We start from the raw sequence: 23,122 nt of genomic DNA, 5'->3' as shown, positions 1-23,122 counted from the left end.
TGACTTTTCGATTGCTCAATTGAGAGGTTTAATGCACCGCCGATACACAGGCGATGAGGCGCGCCGTAGTGGAGGGCTCCGGATTAATTTTGACCACCTGGAGATCTCTAACCCGTGCCGAAATCTCAAACACACGGGAATTTCTGCTTTTCGCCTCCACCAGAAAAGTGGCTACTGCGGCCGAGAATCGAACCTGCGTCTGTGGGCAACAGTGACTTTTCGGCAGCACTTCAGTGTTACAAGTGGGTCAGGCTGTACCCACCACCATTACTACCATCACTCTTCACCCTATGCCCGTTTCCGTGCTTTTTAAATGGTACTGAACTACTACGTGCCGTTTATTCTTGTTGCCTGGGTTGCACCCTGTACTCTAAGGTTTCGTGACGATTCATTTTTATCGCTCCATTAGAGAGTTTTAACTGGCCATTTTTGATGGTCCGCTCCGCTCACGGCACCTTACGCTACCGCGCGGAATTCCACCATGGCTTCCCCCGGCGAATCAAGCCCGCTACAGCAAAGTCCATCTCTTCAGCCGAAACGTGAGCGACGATACCGTGAAAACGCTCCCAAATAGGCAAATATTTCACACACCTCAATGAGGTTTAGAACGGACGCGATAAACATCGACCAAAGTGCAAGCCTACCTCTACTGCTTCTATGCAGCTCCCAGAAAGACAGCCTTGTCTTGACTACAGTTAAACCTCGTTATAACGAGACTGGCTATAACGAAATAATGGATATAACGAGCAAATCGCAATTCCCCTTGAAAGTCGCCATAGAAACCAATGTATTTAAAACCTCGTTTTAACGAGGTAAAATTTCCCCGCTACGGCATATAACGAACAAATTTCACGGAGAAATCAAATTTTGAGCTAATTTTACAACAGTGCGCAACGCGGATTTGAGACAGTGCATGACGCGGCAACTGTATTAGCAGTTCAAAACTCCCGCCACGCGCGCGAAGCTGGCTGGCGCGCCATGCGGACGCTGCGCCCGCGAAGCCCCCACCCTCCTCTCGCTGCGCACGTCATGCAGACAATGGGGCCCTTCGATTTACAGTGTCGGACTCACTGCGGGCTCCCCGAGAAGCAGTCCAACGTTTGATTTTCCCACGTATCCCTATGGCTTCGGGGAATCCGCGGTGAGCCCGAGAAAAACCCCAATGCACACGGCGCGCGCGGTTGCGTCGCCTTCCTCCCCCCCCCCCCCCCCCCCCCCTCTTTTCTCTCCTCCCCTGTTCGTATCGCCGACGTCGCTGCGTAGTATGGCGTAGTTGTGTGTGCGTGGGTTTTGGCAGTCTTCAGCCTTGTCTTTTATCGTACTGCCGGCGTGATTCCAACAACGCGAGTGCGACAGGCGGGAAGCGAAAGCGGAAGACTATCACGCTTGAACAGAAGACGGCTATGATAAAAGCCGTCGCATCGGGCGCGGAGGAAGGCAAGGTGCACTCCGTGGTAAGGTGGCAAGAGACACGTGTGGACGAGTACGCTGTCCACCATCCTGAGCAACCGAGAGTCCATCGTCAGCGCTGTTGCACATGGCTTGAAAAGAAGCGCTAAGGACGGCGTCGGAGGCACTGGATGTGGTGGAAGTGCTGCGTCGCTACTTCGGCGCGCATGAGGGCGGCGAAGGTGAACGTAGCGGCCGCAGCTGAGGGAGTCATCGCTCGCATCAGGAAGGTGCATCAATGTCCAATTACGGACTTCTTCGTAGCCAAGTCTGTTTGAAATACGAGTTTTGAACTGCAATAAAGTAGGTTCGTGACTTTTCCTTTTTACCTCTGGAATGTGTTTATTTTACCGACTATCGCCGTGCAGAAGATGCTATTTCGCCCGCTTTTTGTTGTAGGTCTCTACAATGCATAATATTTGCAGTAAATGTCGGCTACGGCTATAACGAAATATTGGCTATAACGAGCAAATCGCGGCACCCCTTCAATTTCGTTATAACGAGGTTTAACTGTATTTGGAAGTTTAATGGCTTCTTCTAAATTATTTAGGAAAATTATATCGGGTTACTGACTGCATTATATAATTAAAAATGTGAAGAAAAAAAAAACGTGAAAAAGGTAATAAACACAGTATCTTGCTTGATTTGAGTGACTGAGACAAATTTTTACATACGCTTTCGAATGAAGTTTTGGTTTACACATGCACAGGACACAACCAGTGACGCTAAGGATTTCCCGTCAATGGAGATACGGTTATCGTTTTTAGCTGAAAGCCTTCCTGCTGCTCACACTCTGATTGTGCTGGGCGGGCCATCGTGAGTAGAGCGGACTGGACCGTCAAGAATGGCCTGCTAAAACCCCTCTATTATTGAAAAATACAAGAAATAAGCATGCAGTATCTCACACTTGCATCATCAGATTTTAAATATTGCCATGGATTTGCCAGGGTGACCCACTTTCAATTACCACAGCTTTGGTTACATCCATTCCCATCACTTTTGTTTAAGCCCGATAGCAAGTTGGGAACACTGATGCTGCGAACGTGCGAACATGACGTGCTCGATGAAGACACAGCAATGAAAGACACAGGTTCTTTCTGTAATTATAAAACTGCAGAGAGAACCTGGTACAGCTAAATGTGATTAAATACTTACCTGTAAAACAAAACAAAAAACAACAACTAGAAACACAATTTGCAGTTAACATGGAAACAAAGTATTCCCAACTGAAAGAATAAAATAAAACTAAAAATTGAGAACCTTACACTTAACCAATGAAACATTTCTGAGTCTATGTAAAACGGCCCCCAAACTTGCAAAGGTGGGTAACTTCACATCGCTGGGAATCAAAATGGTTAATACATTGGTCATTCAGGTGCATTTTACATAGAGACATTTTTTGTTAGAGCACACTGGCAGCAACCAAAATCCCTTTCAGAGATATGTCCCGGAACCCCAGGATTTTAAAATAAGGGAAAAGTAAACAGGAAGGATGAACCAGAGGCGACTGACGCCGGAATGTGGTGAATGAAAAAAGGAGAAGGACTGCAATCCAACAAATTTCCCGATCGTGCCCGCCACTAACAGCAGCAGCAGCAGCAGCAGCCCTAGGACGAGCCTCTCCTAACGCAGCTGTTTCAGAAGCCCACCTGAAGGCGCTCCCTGAGGCACTTTGGGTAGAGGTCATAGGCACACTTGAGCCCCACGTGGTACTGGCCGCTCGGATTGCTCCACGACTCCGGAATCTGCACAAGGGGGGGGAACCCGTCAAGGGACAGAGCACACCCAACCAACTCAAGCTCATTGATTGCCCAGCACTACCACGCCCTTTGTAAATGTTAACAGTTGTGACATTCGCGCTGAGTTACTACGCATGTGCCATGGCATCAGTCGACTTATGCGAGGCGAAAGTACCAATACCTGCTTGCTTGTGTTCAGAACTCCTTGTCTACATCAGTTGGTGAGCATCAGTTGCTACGAGCATTTCCACGCCACAATTTGACATCTTAGCAAGTGTCCACACCACTGGTTCTCTCATTTAATGTGTGACAGAAGAATCAATATTTGGGCAAGTTTGTATCTGCTGAACATCTTGAAAGGCAGCAGAGTAGACGAGTGCAGTGAACTCCCGTTAGGGCGAACTCTGTTAAGACGAATTCTCGCTTATGGCAAGCTATGTGGGAACGCTTGTTTGGTTTTTGCATAGACCCAATGCAAAAAAAAAATCCACTTAAAACGAACAGCCTGGCACATACTCCTCCGTTAAGGCAAACAACTTTTGGGGTGGCCACCACTGCTGGTGATTCTGGGCAGCAAACATGGCAGTCTTGGTGGGGTGTGGCGGGGCATTGACGCGACCAGATGGAAAGAAACGTAAAAGAAAAACACCGTGCGAGGGAGTGTGAAAAAAAGGCACACAAATAAAGCTACCACTTTTTCCACCTTTAAACCCACGGAGCCAGCGGCAAAGCAACGAAAAGAAAAAGAGCAAGGGAGAGTTTTGTGGCCGCTCTGCTCTGGAGGAGAGAGGTGCAAAACTAGGAGGTAAATAATATATATATATATATATATATATATATATATATATATAAAATTTTTAAAAAGCAACCACAGAAACTTTCTGTTCACGAACGTAGCAGCTCTTCCAATGCCATTTCTCAGCAAGAGCGTGTGAGTTTGCGTCGGTTCACGTCACGAGTCCCACCGCGTCACCACCAAGAAAGCGAGGAGTTCCCTCTTTGTCTCTGCTGCATTGCCGTTTGAGGTAGCAGGTGTGCACTCTCCGTCGTCGCTCGGACTGGATAAGACCAGGCAAGAGCACTTGAAGACAGTATCCTGTCAAGTTGTGCACTCAAATGACATTTTTGTCTTTTTCCTCCATTGTAAGTCTACTTCATTCACCATCTTGAAGCAACATATATGCATGCGCCTGGGCATGTTGCCGATTCTTTTTTTGGAAAGGCTTCGGATAAGATGAGTTTCTGATAAGACGTTCTGATAAAACAAATGATCATGGTCCCTTCAAGTTGGTCTTCATGGGAGTTCACTGTATGCAACGAAAGAAAACAAAATGGCATTATCTTCTTGTTCTGCTTTCTTCCTTTTTCGGGTGTTGGTCTACCGCACTGCCCCTCAAGATAAAACCGTGCGACAGAACGGTCACAACCTCAGAACATGCACTCCAAGCTTTCCACTATTGTTGGTGAGCACTACCTGTTGAAACCCGCAAGGCAAGAACAAGCGTCAGCACAGAGAACTATTGTCTCCCTCTTATCGTAGTATCGAGGGTCAGAGGAAATGACCCAACAGTGCCAAAGCTTGTCAGCCGCAATCTTCCAGTGCTTTGCCGACTTGTGCTACAAGCGGTTGCTCTCACCCACAAGATGATCAATACCGTGGAGTTGAGAGTGTGTTCCTTTGTGCAAGTACTGATTGGAATTGTCAGCCTCTACATAAAAGACAGCGGTGTGCAAATATTCACAACTCAAAATACTTAATGAATTGTGTTTGCTATTCAATTTGATTTGCACTGCAGCATTGTGAAGTACAACAAGCTCAACAGTTCGCTTTGTTTAAAAGGGCAGTTGGGTCTTTGGGGCCGAAAAACAGTAAAAAAAAGCGTTTTCTGAAAAATGGCATTTTAAGCCTTCACGGCCATTTTTCTATCAGTCTGTAAATTTCCTCATTAAAAGGAACCATATTTTGTTGTTATTATATTATAATAGCATTTTAAAGTGCACTGTACAGCTCAGTTAGCGCAGAATTCGATGGTGAAACGGCACTTTTCTTGCAATGCAAAGCTAGCATTTCGTCCTCAGATATCTCGGGAGGGGACACTGATATTGAGAACCGAGAATTGCCTGAAAAACCAACTTTCTGTATTAATATTATACTTGCAGTCCCAAAGAATGCACTTGCAAAATGTTACGGCTGTATCTCAACTACTTACACAGCTGTCATACTTTTCTGTCCTCTAAACGACCATTTTTGCCTATAGTATTTCCAAACTTAGTGTCTTATTTTCTCAGAACCAATTTTCTTCCGATGGAGAGACAATATCTCAACATGTACAGGTCAGATTGACATCATTCTGGGTTCATTCAAATCTTCTTAAACTAAATAGTGCAACCAACCCACAGAAATAAACAAATTCTTTTTATTAGCACAAAATTTTGTGCAGTCAATTTTGTACAGGAAATAGCATGTGCTGGCCTGATATTTCATATGGTTATAGCTTTTGCGGTAACAATGTTAAAGGTACTGTTGTGCTATAGTTGCACTCCCTGGTCCTTCCAGAGCACAAAGGGATACAAGTATTCTAATAGTATTTAGTAAGTAGATAACAAATTTTTTTTCCAAAACTGCATAACAATTTGCGCAACTTTGAACGTGCGCAACTTTGAACTGGGGGCAGACTGGTCTTAGGGACTTTTTTTTGCTTTCCAGCCAATACTGATAAAACTTTTAGGCTTGTACAGTTTATTTTAGCTGATTTCAAATATCCATTTAGTTTTAATGTAAGGCATTTAGTTTGTGAAATAATTAAAAATCTTTCTTGATCGTTCTTGAGAACAATGGAAAAAAACTATTCAACAAAAGATTACCAGCAAGGCGTGAATACATACCAGCCGTTGTGGAGAATGAAATGTGGGAAGCAGTTTTTTTGTTTTGGAATCACATACAAGTTTACATCAATTCTAACTTCTAGGTTTGAAGTACTCCTGCTAACAGATTAAAAATAATGCTAATTAAACCCGTACTGAAACATGAAATACAAAATATGCTTCCCTTATTGGATGGTTCCAACATTCAGCAAAAGAAATTAGTATCTTTCTAGCTGTGTTACATGCTGGGATGTACCTCTCAAGAATTTCCTATTGCTGCAATATCGCTTGTGGTGAAAAAGGAGGAAATTGTAGAAAAATTTAAATTTTTTTAAGAAAACAGTTATCAACTTGAAGTGGAAATGAATAGTGGTATACATAGTGTTATACAAATGGACCTGTACAGCTTTTATAAGTATGCAGTGCTGCTCAAGTACCACCTTTTCGGAGGAAAAACTATGCAAACTAAGAAAAAAGTGATACCTAAGAAATGCTTCTTTGTGCAATTTTTTGGTCCCCAAGGCCCTGTAAGTCCCGTATTCGAAAACTGGCTGCATGTTGATGCTCAGGGCGTTAAAGTGCGAGACACGTGCACGACTAGGGCATGCGATTGGCATGCGACTGATCGTTACGGCGGTCGCACCGACTAGTTGTACACGTGAATTTGAGACACATGCTCCAAAGTGCGCATGCGATCCATCCTTGGCGTCGCTCCACCCACTGTTTTCACTCCACGGTTGCCTCCCTGTTTAGGGCACTCCGGCCGATTTAAATATGCGCGAGAGAAATCAAAGCCAAAGCGGGAAAAGAAAACAGTTATCAACTTGAAGTGGAAATGAATAGTGGTATACATAGTGTTATACAAATGAATAGTGTTATACACTGCATTTTATACGTTCAGTACAGTGGTGTGGGGACGTTTGGCACCGACGATTCCGCTCGTCCATGATGTTGGTACCGCCGGCAACATGTCTACCAGGTGTCTGTATTATCGGCAGAGACCGTGCGGGCATGCACTGCGCTGCTCCCTTCAAAGTACTTAGAACTGTCACTAGCGCTTACTTGAGGCTTTGAAAGAAACTTTCACACTGACATCATTATGACGACACCTTCGGGTTCTCATTGCCTGCGGCCGCTTGACAGCCGCAACGATGGTGCAATTGCATCTGGCTTGTCAGTTGCACGTCGCGAGTTTCCTCCGACGGTCGTACGACATAAAAACCGGTCCTAATGATCAGTTGTAATGATCAGTCGCACACCAATCGCATGCTCTAGTCGTGCTCTAGTCGCGCTTAAGACACACTGAATATGTAAACCTTGGATAGCAAGGTTAAAAAAATAAAGATGTTCTTAAGGATAGTGTTCCCCCCTTAAAGAAATCATAAAAAACAAAGTGTAGCATGACTTCGGTAGAAATTACATGGGATGTAGCGCGATGTAGTAAGGTTTGACGTAGTAGTCACGCAAGTGCCGGTCTCTTGGTTTTCCCACTGTTCTGGTGTGCCTACAACATGCCCCCCCCCCTTTCCCAAAGGGTACACAAAAAGCTTGCACAGGGGAGCCTGTGTAGAAGGAGTCTCCCCCTACCTTGAGCTTTCGGCCCGAGAGTCCGACGATGCAGCCTTCCTGCACCTCGACCACCTTGGAGGTGTCCACATCCCCTGCCCCCGAGGCGTCCATCATGTCCACTATCTTGGGCTTCCCATCACTCGTCACCTGCACAGCAAGCGTGGCCAACAAAGGAGCCGTTATGACAACCCCGTGAAGGAGAAGAAAACAACAGAAGATGTCATTTACTCGTGAAAAGGAACACTGGGAGTAGGAAACCACTCTGGGTGCAGGCAAGCGACCAGATAAGGTCGCAATGAAAACCAACGTGGACTACACGGCTTCGCAGCTGTGATGGCGAAGGCCAAAAATCATTCCATGGCTGCACAGTGTAATGCCAATCGCAACAGCCACGCAGTTCCTCCTCCCGCGAGTTCCCCTCTTGCTCTTACTCCGTGACCCTTGGCTAGAATTAAAGCAGACTTTACATACTGAAGCTGCACTTGCGCTATGAGCCCGCTTTGATGGAGTAGCTACATATTCATTCAGCCCACTTGGGGGACTTCAATTGTGCACCGAAATTGTACACCTGCGGCCATTTTCAGCAATCCACAATGTTGCTCTTGGCAGCAAGACAATAACCACCTAGGGCCTGGGAGGATGCAAGAGTAGCACTAGCAGAAAAAGCAGTTTTACGCGCACAATCAACACTGTGCTGCTACCCTGTCTGTGGACAGGGTAGCAGAAAAATCCTCTTGTCACGCAATTCAAAGGCGCTAATTAACTGCACAGATCTCTCTTGAATGAAGCAAGATATAACATCAAGTACTGAATGTGAGGAAATGGGCAGGCTTGTTGGTGCTGGCAGTTAAAACCTCACAGGTAACTGAGCTGGCTTGGAGGAAATAATACATTTTCCCCATCGGCTACTGCCCCTTTTCTGCAAATTAAGGTTATAGTATTGAGTATATAGGTTATAATATATACTATATATATACTATATAATATAGAATATGCTAGAGTATAGTATATAGTATATGGGTTATAGTATGCTGTCTAGCGCTACTTCTGATCAAGTATTTTTACGCAACATGGAAGCGTAGAAATTCAGGCCAAAGTTTGGCGATGCCAATATTCCCAACATTCGGCTATTCGGGCTTTCTGAGTATCTAGCACAAGTGATGATTGTTTCCGAACAAAGCGGTCTATCTATTGCAACTGAGCATGTTTTCTCAATCCACGCCTACCAGTTCAACATAGGCCTGAGCATGTTCTATAACCACTTTTACCCAATGACGAGGAAAGGAATCACACGAGTGCTATTTTCCTGACACAGCGCAATGCCACTTTTACTGCGACAAAACTGGTGCTTTGACACACGCCACAAAATGACTAAATACAGAAGCTAGCTCTCAGGCCTGCTGCTCCTTCCTTTTTTTTTTTTTTTTCAAAACTTATCCCTCTTTGAAGGACATGCCATTTTTCTATAACCTCTCTGGTTAAATTCAAATTGCACAAGCTAGCTGCTGTAACATTTCTGGAAAAATGAGACAATAATTATTAAAACAAACATGCCCATATTCCATTAAACACAGTACACATAGGAAAACATCACAAAGCACTGCAAGTAATGGTTGAAACGCTTTGACAGCAACACTGTTTAACATAAATAGGGAACTACCAGCCATTAGTACACACAGCGCAAGTATGGTGGCATGGGTTGGACTAAATCTGGCTGCCGTAATTACCATTAAAGGGTGACCTGTATTCTTACCAATGTGCACCACACACCTCAAGCTTTCTAGTGAAAAGCTGAAGTTGTTTACCTTGAAGCAACAAAAAAATGCAGAAAGAGCCTTTGCAGTTCATCCCCCATTAGTACAAAGGGAAATACCATTACAAAATACATCAATCAATTCTATGCCAGAATAAGAGCAGGAAAAGAATGAAGCAAATTAGATGTGAATGAATGCTAAACCTACAGGCAACTGGTGTCACTTCAACCACAATCTTTTCTAGTTAATAACTGGAATCAATGATCCCTACTTGATGCTTTGCTCATGAATGGCTGCCTTCCCATGGAGCACAGTCCGTTTTTTTTATGTGTTGCTATTTTTGCAGGGGAGTTCCACACACAAAAACAAAACAATTGAAAGCAGTTCTTCAGTCCAAGTAATTTAACCATGCTGTATCAATATAGAGAGTCTAAAAGTTGCCAAGGTGTACCAATAAGCTTCCTGCAGTGCGACCACACTAAGAAACTTGACCTCATGCACAATACCGTATTGTCTCAAAGTTATGTAGCCAGCAGTGACACTCCGTCAAGCCACGCCCCCCATGCGACATTGAAAAGAGTTCACAGAAGAAGGAATGAGACAAGAACTTCCCAGGATCGGCCCCAGCTATTCGACGTCAGCTAGTTCATTTGATTAAATTTGGGGGCCCCGCACAAGGTATAAATACGGTCCTCTTTTTGGGTTGTATAATGTTTGTTCAAGTCGGAAAGATAAACTGTGTTTTTTTTTTTTTTTAACTGGGGAGAAATTTCCTTTCTGGTAACATTTTCACCCACCCAACAGCAGTAAGATCTTTTAAGGTAAGATCTTTTAAGGTGCAAAAATGTTCTCACTGTAGTAAGATGAATAAAAAAAACCCATTAACACAAGGAAATAAAGGTCACCAAACTCTCACAATCACTGCATTTTGTACAGATAATGTATCATGCTACAACAATGACAAGCCTAATTTTCTAAAAACAGACATCACCAAGTAAAACAGGGCCATTGACACGGCATCTAGAAATTTCCCCCCAATGCCTGTAGTATTACCCTCCACAGTCGAAACCCTCTCCAAAGCAAGTTTTCACAGTTCTTCACCCAAGTAAACAACTTTGTAATAATTGAACGATTCACTGAGGTGACATTAGCAATTCCAGTACAGCTTTGGCTTTAGGATATTTTCATTGATTTAAAATTCTGAATATCATTTTAAATGGCAGCTTTATGTTGCGACGATAAATAATTTAATTAATGAAAACTTTTTGGGATGCTGTGGTTATTTTTTGTGGGAGGAAATTGGAAAACTATTGGACTCACTCGAAAATGTTGGGAGCGAACTCTCGTTGTAAAAGTATTGTTGATCTAATTTTCTGCTCAAGTAAACCAAATGCCGGCAGTACCTTCCCAAAGTTTAATTACTGAGAGAAGCTTATACTGGAGCCCGAGATATGAACTTGCACACGAGTCCAACGTACAAACTTGCATTGCTGCCTTAAATGCAAAATTGTGCAGAAACATCACTGCAATTTTGTACGGATGCTACACGTGCAACACAGAGAAAACTGCTTGCTTATAAACAAAAAGACTAATTTATGTAACAATTTAAGGACAAACACTGCCTGCTTGAAAACTAAACTATGCGCAGAACATATGTCACGGTTCCTCAACAATGCTGTGACTCCACACCGCTACACAGCGAACAAGCCGACAACAAAGAAAAGCGCATACACACACAAGCACTGGCTTCTAATTGGCTTTAATGGAAACAACACTTACTCCAATATGCCTTCGCAACAAATGAAAACGTCACACCAAATTAGCTATCGCCATATCTCCATCCTGACATAAAAAATGCTTCAACAAAACAACAGCTGTCCGCGCAGCAACGTGGCAATGATAGACAAGTGGCCTTTAAAGCAAAGCTTGAATACTCTCGTCCAGCGGTTTCGCCGTGGTCGCGCAGGTTCACCTTCATTTGAACTTGAACACCTCTTGCAGCACATCATGTGACTCGCCGGGCCTGCTTTCAGCGCTGCACACAAGGCCCCGTTTTCAGTCAAATCTGCTCAACTAGCGGTGCCGGCCGTGGTGGGAGCGGCCGCTCAGTTGATAGGCAGCCGACCACCCCCACAGCGTACCACGTATGCGCCGCTGGGTCGTCTCGGGCTACGTGACTCATCTCGCGCCCGGCGCGCTCGCCGTGAATGAAAGTGAGGCCGGGCCTTCTCCTGCGAGCGTTGCACGGGACCGAACGGCTTTGAGCCGTGCTCGGCGATACCGCTAAATCGAAGGTTAAAGGAGTACTGACACCAATTTTCGGCGTTCATATTATTGCACAGTTTGCTTCCTTTACTCAAAAGAATACCCTGGCTGAAATATGAGCGGGCTGCGACGCAAAGAACATACTTTAATTGGATCTCCTTTGTCACACAGACGGAACAGCACACAGAGCGACACTCAGCAAATGGACATCAGCGTGACATCACCCCGTGATAGCCAAAAGAAGTGACGTAGACAGCGCTCATCAAAAACTCGTGACGTCACTTCACACGCGCAGCCCCGCGAGCGGCGAGCGGGTGCATTCACCAACAGGTGCACGTAGCCAGAGCTACAGGCATAACCGCTGCCCAGAAAGGCACTTTTGGCAAAAATAAAGTTCCACACGCGGGAAAGGAAGCAACAAATAGCCCGAAATCACAACAGAAGTCGCCATCAGGACTTTTATTGAAAGCGGTCATCGAATTTCCGCCACAATGATAGGCCCATCACCTTCAGGCAGCTCAGACGTTCAGCTCCGGTGGCGGCACAGTCGAAACAACGCCCCACCGGCCTCCGCAGTGTTTCGACGTCCGCACAAAGCGGTGAGGTCATGCCGGGATTCTGTCATATGCACCTTTCAGGATGAAAGCGCGGGAATTTGAAACAAACGATTTTCAGGCTGTTCAGTGTAATTAATTACCGCGCGCTGAAGTATTTAAAGTGCTGTTTCAAGTTCGCCAGACCATTAAGCATCGATAAAAGCAATAAAAGTGGAACATAAAATTTTCCTGTCAGTGCTCCTTTAACCAAGCGAAACCAAGACTCAACCTGACTAAGCCAAGCTTTTGTTTTGCATATCCACGGTTAGATGAGGTAAGCCCCAGCCATTTTTTAGTGAACCCGGATAACAGAAGACACTAAATAACTTCTCTCTTTTTGTGATAGTTCAACGGAAGGTGCAGTGATGCATTTCTCACCTTGCTTTGCTATTTCAGCTGCCTCTGTGATTTCACATGGTAGTACACGATTATGACTGTGAACAGGACGGACTCGTTAAACAAAAGTCTGACTTAAAACATGTACGGCAATGCAAGCTTAGATGCCCTTCCAGACCACGCGTCACATTATTGTCATGCTCGCTCAACCCGTTGTTAAGACAGCGGCCCATTTGCCCTGCATAATTCCTAGTGCAGGATAGGGGAATCTTGTAGATTACACCTTCAACACATTCAACAAATTTTGTGCGATAACTGACGCAGCAGATGGACTCTCCTCAGAGGTGGGCCTATTTATTTTGTGCAGCCTAGACAACTTGAGTGGTGCAGATAGCATAACTTGAGGATCAACTTGCTCGGTGGCTCTCTTCACTTTGTGTGATAGGCATAACATTGCAACTATTTTCTTTTAAATGCAGAGCATTTCAGTAACTCCCGATGTCACCCGCGTTGACTTCCGTGGTCTGCACCGCACCCCTCCCTACTATATAAAAAAAAAATACTCTCCGGCGCCCGGTTTCGATCCCTCAACCCTGCGGGCGGAACGCAATGTACATGGTGCTCTACCCACTGCGCCACAAAGGCGACACAGAATGGGACGCTACGAACGCGCCTTATATCGTTGACTCATTCAAATTACTGCTGACGAGCGCTCTCTCGTCAGCAGTTGCCACAAGTGCAACAACATTAACGTACCGTGCGCCCCCGGAAATGCTCTGCATTTGATCGTGCCCCTCGCGAGGGGGATGTTTCACTGAGTCTTCTCTCGGTCGCGGGACCCGTGGCGTCATCTGGCGGAGGCGCGGCACAACTCGTACCACTTTCTTTGAAAAAGCGCCTCGAAAGCGCGGCAAATATGAAATAGGGATGACGCGCTTTCGAAGCAATTTGCCGACGCGGCTGCTTTGTGTACAGACTCGGCGGCGAGCGCCCCGGGATTCTGGTGCCGACCGAACCCCATTTTTTTAAACTTGGGATTTCAGCGAAAGGTTCGCAAACAACGCGAGAATGCGCTAAATATACTTGTTTAAATAAGCTCTTAGCCCACCTGTCCGGTGATGCTGTCTACTAGAACAACTTTACCCGCACCCCGGTCGCACGACACCCCGGTCATACGACGCTTTCTCGCGGTCCATTGAAAGCCGTATTATCGGGGTTCCACTGTAATACTTTTAAATGAAATTGATCCCCAACACGTGATTCAGAGATCGCTAGGAATCGGAACTGGTAGTACAAGTTCACGAAAGTCGGCGAACTTCGAACACAAGCCGCGTGCGTTCCATTTAAAAAGTTGTACAGTCCTTAATTGAAACGGCCGTTTCGAGACACTTTCGGAGATGGGGATGGTGGCTGATTTGTCTTTGCTGTGACTGGCCACCATGCCTTCATGTTGTGCAGGCAACGTTTTTAGATTAGACCTAATCTAAAAACGTTGCGTGCAGGCGAATGAGGCCAAGAAGAGGGATTAGCACGTAGCAGTGCCTTGATTGCCGCGAAAATCATCAGAATAAGCAGACTCACAATGTCTGTATGGTCGTCTGGCTGGGTGGTTCATCATGGTTTTTACGAGGGCCCCGTTTCGAGCTGGGGATGGGTCCTTGTAACGAGCGTCAGAAGGGATGGTGTTTCGCCGTGCGTGACAGCCATTTGCGCCACGTTGCACCAATCCGCTTTTACTGCTCCATCCTGCTCCAAAAGGCAGTATTGCGCCGGAACTGCTCCCAAGCGGTGCCGCAAAATGTCACGCAACTGTGATGTGATGATGATATCAGTGCGCGACTGGCATATGCCAGTCGAATTGAGCAGGGTGCAGCGGGGACTCATTGATTAGGTGTCATTCACTAGGTGGCACGCTCCGGCGGACTTGGTAAAGGACTAATGCTCTGTGACACTCGCCACAATTTCCTGGTCTCGAAGTGTGGCGCGGTTTCGCGGGACTTTGGAGTGAATGTGGGGTGCGGGCAGTGCGCGAACTTTCCCCCCAAATGCAGCTTCACCGCACGGCGCATTGTGCCATGGTGTATGCATTGTCACCGACAGTCGTTGCAGTCTTCCCGCTTATTGTTAAAAGCAAAGAATAAAATAGTCTTGCTGCTCAGTCGGACCCTCGTTATTTTTTTTCTGGTGTGCTTGTCGTTGTTACTCTTGTCAGCGTTCTTTACAGACGTTAAAACTCCTTCAGCGACAGCACTGAGCAATAACACAGGGTAGCCCACAGACAGAAAACAGGAAGCTGGAACACTGAAGCTGTCTGGCATTGCACGAGGAAATAATATTTTTTATTACATTACAGAAACAGGTGTGTTCAATTTGTCACTTAACCAGCTTGGAATGACCGGAAAGAGATGATAATAGCAGCTTATTAGAGTGTGGTTCATACCGCCAACACATACGTGAAGCTTTGAAGATCAGGCAGAGATCAAGAAAACGAATAGATCATTGCACCGAAATCTCGTACGACAGAACTAATGGGCTAAGGCATTCTCAAAAAATTCCAACAATAACTTTTACGGCTTGATCCACACTGGCACTGTTGCTGCCAAAACCACCAAAATAGTCATTAACAACCCGAAACACAAGCTGAAGCCCTCTTGAAACATTCCAACGTATTGTTACAATATTTCGCAAGTGCATTGGCCCGTTAGTTTTGGCGTACGAGATTCTGGTGGAATGATCTATTCATTTTTCTTGATCTCCTCCTGAGCTCTAAAGATTCGCATGTGTGTTGGTAGCATGAACCATGCACTAACAAGCCGGTATTATCAGGCAGTTCCTGTCATCCCAAGCTGGTTAAGTGGGGAATTGAACACGTGTTTCTCAAATGCAATAAAAAATGATGCCCTCATGCAATTCCAGGCAGCCAGGCAGCTTCATGTCCCCATGCGGGCTGCAAACCTTTGTTTAATGAGTCCATTGTAGTTCACTGTGATAATCATGCACTAACATGTGGAATAACAGAGGCACCCGCTGGGGTGGCTCAGTGGCTAAGGCGTTGCACTGCTGAGCACAAGGTCGTGTGTTCGATTCCCAGCTGTGGCGGCCGCTTTTCTGATGGAGGCGAAAAGCAAATACGCCCGTGTGTACGAGATTTAGGCGCACGTTAAAGATCCCCAGGTGGTCAAAATTAATCCGGAGCCCTCCACTACAGCGTGCCTCATCGCCTGCGTTGGGTCGGCACGTTCAACCTTACAATCAATCAATCAATCAATCAATCAATGAAATCACATAGGCAGCTGAAGTAGCAAAGCAAAGTGAGAAATGCATAAGTGTGACTTCCATTGAAGTACCCCAAAAAAGATAACTTATATAAAAGCTTTCGAAATCTGAGTTCACTAGAAATGTCACTTGCCTGTCATTGCTAAGCGGACAGCTGCTGTGTTTTGTTCAAGAATTTACCACGGGTTTGCGATATGGCAATAGCCAATTGGATGCGATGTTTTCATTTGTTATTAATCCATATTTAAGTACGTGCTGTAAGTCAGCACTTGTGTGTGTCGCCTTTCTTTGCAGCGGTATGGATTGCCAACTAGCCGGAACCCTTACTCTTTTAAATGCTGTGAATATTGCTAGGGTAATTGCCACGCAAAAAAAAAAGTTTTTTTTTTATTCAATGGAAAGCAAATACATGCGTGAAACCTGAACCGAAACAACGAAGTATTTTGAAAGTTTCGCACTCCAGCAAGCTGTTTTCTTCACTACAAAAAAAAAAAACGTGATAAGGTTTCCCCCGCGAACAGTAGCAACTCCGAGCAACAACTGCACGGATGCAGTTCACGCGCAATCCCTATCGCACTGCGCGAACGAGGAAGAAGTGAACCGCGCCTGGTAACAGAAACTGCCCCAAGCTGTACGGTCGTCGGTGCGAGGAGGGGCCGGGCATGTCCAGCCTGACCTCGATAAGCAGGAACGAAACACGTTAGGTCCCAGCGGGCCTTGGCGCTAACACCGGGACGCAGGTGCCTCGATTAGACAGTCGGATCGGAATGCAACGCACCGGAGCTCGCAGCTGCGGTAATCACGCAATCGCGGGTAACGTTCGGACTGCGGCCACCGTCCAACAGCTGACTTCCACGTTGCCACCCGAGACCGAAACCAGTTGGTCGAGCCGCGCTAGCGTGCTTTACCGAAGTGCTTCTCCGCATCGCCAAAACATTTTCGCGGGCTAGTTGGAAGACGGCTGAACGCATTTCAAAAAAACAAATGAACAAAGTCGATCGAACGTGGATGAAACAACCGCAGTTCCACCAATGCAATTTTTTTTTTGGCACATCCTCACCGTCACCGATGCAGTTTTGCGCACTTTTATTCATAATGTTTTGCGCAGAACAAAAAACAAAAAAACCGAGGAAGTAAAAGAAAAAAAAAAGATGCTGGTGTCATCACATTAAACCACGGCCCGAACCGCTTTCCCCACTATGAATGGCTGCAGCCGATGCAGCGCTGTTCGTTCCACTTTAGGAAAGATTCACGTGTGCCGGGAACATTCGGTCCAGTTTTTTTTCAGCATGCACTAAAAAAATGTTGCAACAGGAGGACGGTACCAACCGCTCGAGCGGTGCATATAAAGTGCTCTGTCATTCGCGGCTGGCGGAAGCGCTAACCTGCAGGCCGGGGGCTCCGGGGTCGATTCCGGAGTCCAGGATGGCGATCTTGATTCCCCGTCCGTCGTACTCGGGGTACTTGCTCAGGAAGGACGGCACGCATGTTTCCTTTTTCGGAAGAAGGGCCCAGATCGGGAACTCCAAGGAGGCATCGGCAGCCATGTTCATGAAAGAGCTCCGGCCGGCGCCAGAGTTGCTCTCTGATTTATGCGCTACAATAGTGGCTGCTCACGGATTTGTAGCAGACCTTGGCTAAGCAGCTGATAAAGTCACTACAATCCGAAGATTAGACAACTTTCAAGCTCGAATGGCGGCGCCCTTTGCGACAAAAGTGAACGAACGCGCCGCGTGTTCTTTCCCGCGATTTGCAACAGTTTGAAGTTGTGCGAAATTTCAACCTGTGGCGTGTAGCGCACATTAAGCCACAGGTTGCGTGCTCACGAACGCGATATCATGAACCTGCTGCCGGGCAACGGGACGACACCCCCCAACGCCTTCGGAACGTCCGGCGCACGAAAAGAGGTTAGCGTTTATGATCCTCGGCCGCATGTGTGTTGAACGCCTGTGCAGGTGTGTGCGTGAGTGGGTGCCGTGAGTGCATTCTAGTCGTTCTAGTAGAAGACACTTGTTGCTCTCTTGGACGACCGCGTGCCTGCCTGTCAAGGTGCAACTGGTGGCTTGTGCGCGTTTCACCGGCGACGAAGACGCGTGATGGAGGCCGTGGTGGCTGTTCATGTCGGCGCCGGTTTCCACGCGTCGGAGAAGTTCGACAGCTACCGGCGATTGTGCAACATGGCTTGCCGCCACGCCGTTGGCGTGCTCGAGCGCTCGGACGGCGGCGCGTTGGAAGCCGTGGCGGGCGCCGTAGCCGTGCTCGAAAACGACCCGCTCACCAATGCCGGCTTCGGCTCTAACCTGACGGCGTGCGGCCGAGTCGAGTGTGACGCCTCGGTCATGGACGGCCGCACGCTGGGCTTCGGCGCCGTGGGCGCGCTGCCCCGCGTCGGCAACCCCGTGCTCGTGGCCGAGGCGCTGTGCCGCGCTCAGCAGGACGGGCCCCTGTCTCTTGGCCGCACGCCGCCCTGCTTTCTGACGGGCGAGGGGGCGCTGCGCTGGGCCCGCGACCACGTGCGCGCCGACGTCGAGCGCAGGCCCGAGGCGCTGGTCGCCTCGGAGGTGCAGCGGCGGTACGTCAAGCTCAAGCGCCGCCTGGACCGCTGCGCCGCCGAGGAGGCGCTGGCGCGGAGCAGCCCGCTCGGAGAGCGGCCCGCCAAGCGGGACCCGGACGACGACGAGCCGTGGGCCCTCGCACTGGCCGACGCCGGCACCCTGACCAAGCGTTGCCCGAGTTCGGACAGCGACCCGCCCCAGCTGGACACGGTGGGGGCCGTGTGCATGGACCGGCGAGGCAACGTGGCGGCCGCCGTGTCCAGCGGCGGCCTCTGGTTGAAGCACAGCGGGCGGGTCGGCCAGGCGGCCGTCTACGGGTGCGGCTGCTGGGCCGAGAACGCGGACAGCAGCGGGGGCTGCGCAGTGGCCGTCTCCAGCTCTGGTTCCGGGGAACTCCTCATCCGAAGTGCGCTCGTCCGGCAGTGTGCGCAAGCCCTGAAGCTTCCCGGTGATGATGAGCCTGTGGTGACGCTGCATACCTGTGTCCAGAAGGGCTTCTTGCTGTCACCCTTCCTGAACGGGGTCACGGAGCGGCTGGCAGGGGTTCTGGCCTTGCGCTGGGACCCCCAAAGGGCCTCTGGCGACCTCATGTGGGCACACACGACGCGAACCATGTGCTACGGCTACATGTACACAGGTGGTGGCAGCCCCAAGTTTGGGTGCTCGGAAATGCCAGACACGGCCACTGCTGGCGCAAAGGTTGTGGTCGGTGGTGTACCCCTGCAATTTCCTCGCCTGAAAAGAGAAGAACTGTAAAACAGCTACCACATTCCATGTTCACTTGTGGACTAATGTTGTAAAAGGCTAAGTTAGCCGCATAATTCGTACTGTCACCGTTGCTCATGTGACACCATATAAAAGGCAAAGAATGTGCAGTGATTACCAGTGTCCCATACCCTTGTCACTTACCTGAAAGAATTTCAGGGCACACCTAGTCTGTGTATACTAAACGTTTCTGCACTTAAAGGGCTTTCTTTTGTTTTTCAATTAGCAAGTTGCCAGGTCTGCAAACTTGAAACAAGTCATTTGTACAATCTCTCTTCATCATCTGTATTTACTGCATTTTTGTTCATCTGTGATAGCCGAATGGCATATGAGGAAAGTCTCCTGTAATCAATTTCATTAAGACACTTGTTAATTGTCCCAAGGAAAAATGTTGTTTTCTTGCAGTTGCAGAGGTTTAATAAAACCTTTGGGCTCTTCAACTTGGAAGAAAATGAATTGTTTTTGTATACAACCACAAAATGTAATCAAAACATGAAGTTCGGAAGATTAGACGTTTGGGATCCCCAGCAATATCCTCGTTCAGTCATGAGCAAGGATCCCACGGAGGGCGAAACACATCAAAATCTACGTTTGGCTTGATCAATGGCAGCAACTTTGTATTGTACTTATGATCTGACCAAACGAACTTGCATTGAGTTTCCTGCCACAAACTATCGTTATTGTGAAAGCCGTTACAGTTACTGAAATGAGCATGGCTGTCGTATTTCTGTAGTAGTTAAGAGGCTTGCCGAAACAGCCACTTACTGGCCTTTACCAAACTCAAGGCGAGGGGAGAGTTGAAGGACCAAAGAAAAGAAAAGTGATCGAACTTAATATAAGGCAAAAGAACCTGCTAGAAAATTTATTTCGCATCCCACTTTCAAGGTGCAAAAGGCAACACATACTGGTACTACAACAATCACAAGCTATCATCTTGTGATACATGAGTGCTTTCCTTGTCGCTGTCACATTCCAAAAGTTCACCACTGTCCTTGGCATTGTCCAGCAAGCTTAAAATGCAGCATTTCTTTACCACGGGTCCCAACCATGAGGCAGAGATAATTCGAAGGGTAAGAATGGGGTGGAGTGCATTCGGCAGGCATTTTCAGATAATGAATGGCAGCCTACCATTGTCCCTTAAGAAGAAAGTGTATGACAGCTGCATCTTACCGGTACTCACGTACAGGGCAGAAACTTGGAGGCTCACTAAGAGGGTTCAACTTAAAATGAGGACGATTCAGCGCGCAATGGAATGGAAGATGATAGGTGTAACATTAAGGGACAAGAAGTGAGCGGAGTGGGTCAGGGAACAAACACGTGTTAAGGACATACTAGTAGAAATTAAGAAGAAGAAATGGACGTTGGCAGGGCATGTAATGTAAAGGCAAGATAACCGTTGGTCATTGAGGGTAACAGAGTGGATCCCTAGAGAAGGCAAGCGTTGCAGGGGGTGGTAGAAAGTTAGATGGCCAGATGAGATTCAGAAGTTTGCGGGGATAAATTGGTCGCAGTTAGTGCAGGACCGGGGTAACTGGAGAATAATGGGAGAGGCCTTTGCCCAGCAGAGGGCGTAGATAGGCTGGTGATGATGATGATTTCTTGAATGAAGCCTTGATCATGGCTTCGAAAAGTTTAGAAGTCTGAATTTTGAAGAGCAAGCTTGCACTGTTCAAGAACTTGTGCCCTGCCGCGGTGGCTCAGTGGCTAGGGAATCGTGCAGCTGAGCCCAAGGACGCGGGTTTAATTCCGGCCATGGTGGCTGCTGTTCAGTTTTAACTGCGGTTTTAACCGACGTGGGATTGCTTTTATTTTTTACTGACAATGGCCCGTTTGGTTCCAGGGCGAACGTACCCCAGCATTACACAGCTTATCGAAAATACTTTATTTTTATTTTTATGCCAAAGAAACAATACTGTGCCTTCCCCCACACTGAAGTGAGCACATTGTTGCCAGACTATGCCGCGAATTTCGAGTTGCAAATAGGACTGGTTGCTTCTACACCTTACTGCCTTAAAGGGGCCATGAAGACAAAATACAAGTTTGGTTCATTAGAAAGACTGCTCTGTCGTGATAACAATGATACCGATGTCATCGCGAACTTCGGAACAATAACGGAGATATTGAAAACGCATGGAGGAGTGGCGACTCGCTAGCCAGTTTCCGGCAACTTTTCCATGAGGTCGCAGAATCTTGTTTGGGCAATTGACGGCGGCCGAACTGATCAATCGCTAGGATACATGGCTGGATGACTGTAGTGGGCCACTAGTTCCGTTTGATCGAGTCACTTGAATGCTTATCAGCAGCTAAGACACTGAAAATTATGTTTTTAGTAATGACCCATATGACGTCACTCGTGCCGATAACTCATCACTGTGGCATGGAATTTGAAAGATCTTAAGTATTTCTTGCGTTTCGATCGGTTAAAAAACGTTTTTCGTGGCCGTAATGGAGCTGAGTGAGGTACTGAAGCCTAACTATTTCAAGTTAACCAAAGTTGTATTTTGTCTTCATGGACCCTTTAAGCGAGAAAGCCGATGAGCAAGCAAACCTCACTGCAGTGTTTGACACCTCAAAGTGGGAGTAAAATTGAATCCATGAAGAGTGAAGACAGCGAAGCAAGAATTAAGTTTCTTGTACGCAGACGACGTTACCACTGACGTGGCAGAAATGGAAGCCGTACAGAATATTCTACCTCCAGCGAACATGATCATTTATATAGACATGGCATGCTGGTCACAAAGTTTCAGGCCTATTGGGCTTGTTTAAGTACAGCAAAACTAATCCAGTTGGTGTTTGCAGCCTCCCAGGAGAGGATATTTAAAATGGCCATGTTCGATTTGACAGACATGCCAGCCCTGTGCTATTTCGATCCTCAAAAGGCTCAAAAAGCAAAGCGCATAGACAAAACACTCATAGTCCATGGCTTGTCTTGGCTAAGCTCGCAAACAGAAGTAAAACTTCAGCTGCATGAGAGTCTGGTTTCTCAAAAAGAGAGCCTAGCTGAATGTTTTTGAGTAAAAGTATTTAACGCTATGGCTTTTACTATTCATTTAATACTGCTCTACCGAGCCCAAGGACGCAGGTTCAGTCCCGGTCCTGGTGGCTGCTTTGCAGATGGCGGCAAAAAGCAAAAATGCCCGTGTGTCGAGATTTCAGAACACGTTAAACATCCCCAGGTGGTCGATGTTAATCCGGGGCCCAGCCCAACACTATGGCGCACCTCATAGCCCAGTTGTAGCTTTCGTGCGTTAAACCTCACAGTCAATCAGTATTGCCCTATCAGAGGGACAAAGGTCTGACCATTTTCATCTGATTTTATCAAAGCTCCGAAGATGCATGTAAAGACAGTAAAGCAGGCCTTGAAGCTGGCCCAGGGGAGGGAGGTGCCCCCACCCTCACTGCTGCTGCAGCCATGTAGCGGAAATCCTTCAAAAAATATTAGAAAGAAACTTGGTGCGGGATGAAGGAGCTCTCTGGAGTCAACCTTTCCCGCAGAGTGCACAGGTGAAGGACATTTCAGACCCTGTGCTGGCTGTTTGGTAATACTAAGGCAAGCAATCTTTGTGGTTGCTTCTAAATGCTCAAAATTTTCTCAGTGGACATGAGAAGTTTTGGGGTATATTCCCGTCCATAAGGTGGACGTTTGGATGAATACCATTTGTGTAGAAGTGTTGTCACTGATCTCTTTTTGCTCGTGACCATCCTGCTAATGTGCTGGTCTGATAATCGTGTTGACGCACGTGGTCTAGCGTACATTGGAACTTTGGTGAAAAGTCCTCGCTGCCGCTGATGTAAACAGTCGCAATATCTATGCGGGATCTTATGAACAACTTGCGGGAGCTTTTCACCAGGCAAGCTATGGTATGCATTGGCATATTGTCCACGCAGTTTATTTATTTATTTATTTGAAGTGCTCACCAACAGCACAGGGCCTTCTCGGGTGATGCACGAAA

At 47.0% G+C, this 23,122-nt stretch overlaps 2 protein-coding genes and 1 pseudogene across 2 annotated transcripts in view; 2 read left to right on the top strand and 1 right to left on the bottom strand.

Annotated features, from left to right (window-relative positions):
* The window catches only part of LOC144173109 (tripeptidyl-peptidase 2-like), a 69,130-nt gene extending 51,672 nt beyond the window's left edge, over positions 1–17,458 (bottom strand). Inside the window, exons 1-3 of the mRNA XM_077701616.1 lie at positions 17,235–17,458; positions 7,641–7,769; positions 3,099–3,194 (exon numbers count right to left, since the gene is read on the bottom strand). Coding sequence (XP_077557742.1) covers positions 3,099–3,194; positions 7,641–7,769; positions 17,235–17,402 — 393 coding nt within the window. The 5' untranslated portion in view covers positions 17,403–17,458. The remainder of the gene's footprint in view (positions 1–3,098; positions 3,195–7,640; positions 7,770–17,234) is intronic.
* A 59-nt stretch (positions 17,459–17,517) lies between these two features.
* Positions 17,518–23,122, top strand: part of LOC144173108 (uncharacterized protein C15orf61-like) — a 28,049-nt gene continuing 22,444 nt past the window's right edge. The window contains exon 1 of the mRNA XM_077701615.1: positions 17,518–17,756. The gene's annotated coding sequence lies outside the window, so the exon portion shown is untranslated. The remainder of the gene's footprint in view (positions 17,757–23,122) is intronic.
* On the top strand, positions 17,753–19,621 carry LOC144173105 (threonine aspartase 1 pseudogene; annotated as a pseudogene).

This window comes from Haemaphysalis longicornis, unplaced genomic scaffold (genome assembly GCF_048455015.1).
Source record: "Haemaphysalis longicornis isolate Haplotype H1 unplaced genomic scaffold, Haemaphysalis longicornis Haplotype H1 scaffold_29, whole genome shotgun sequence".
NCBI lineage: Eukaryota > Metazoa > Arthropoda > Arachnida > Ixodida > Ixodidae > Haemaphysalis > Haemaphysalis longicornis.
Note: the sequence above shows the minus strand (reverse complement) of the source record. Positions and strands in the feature narration are given on the sequence as shown.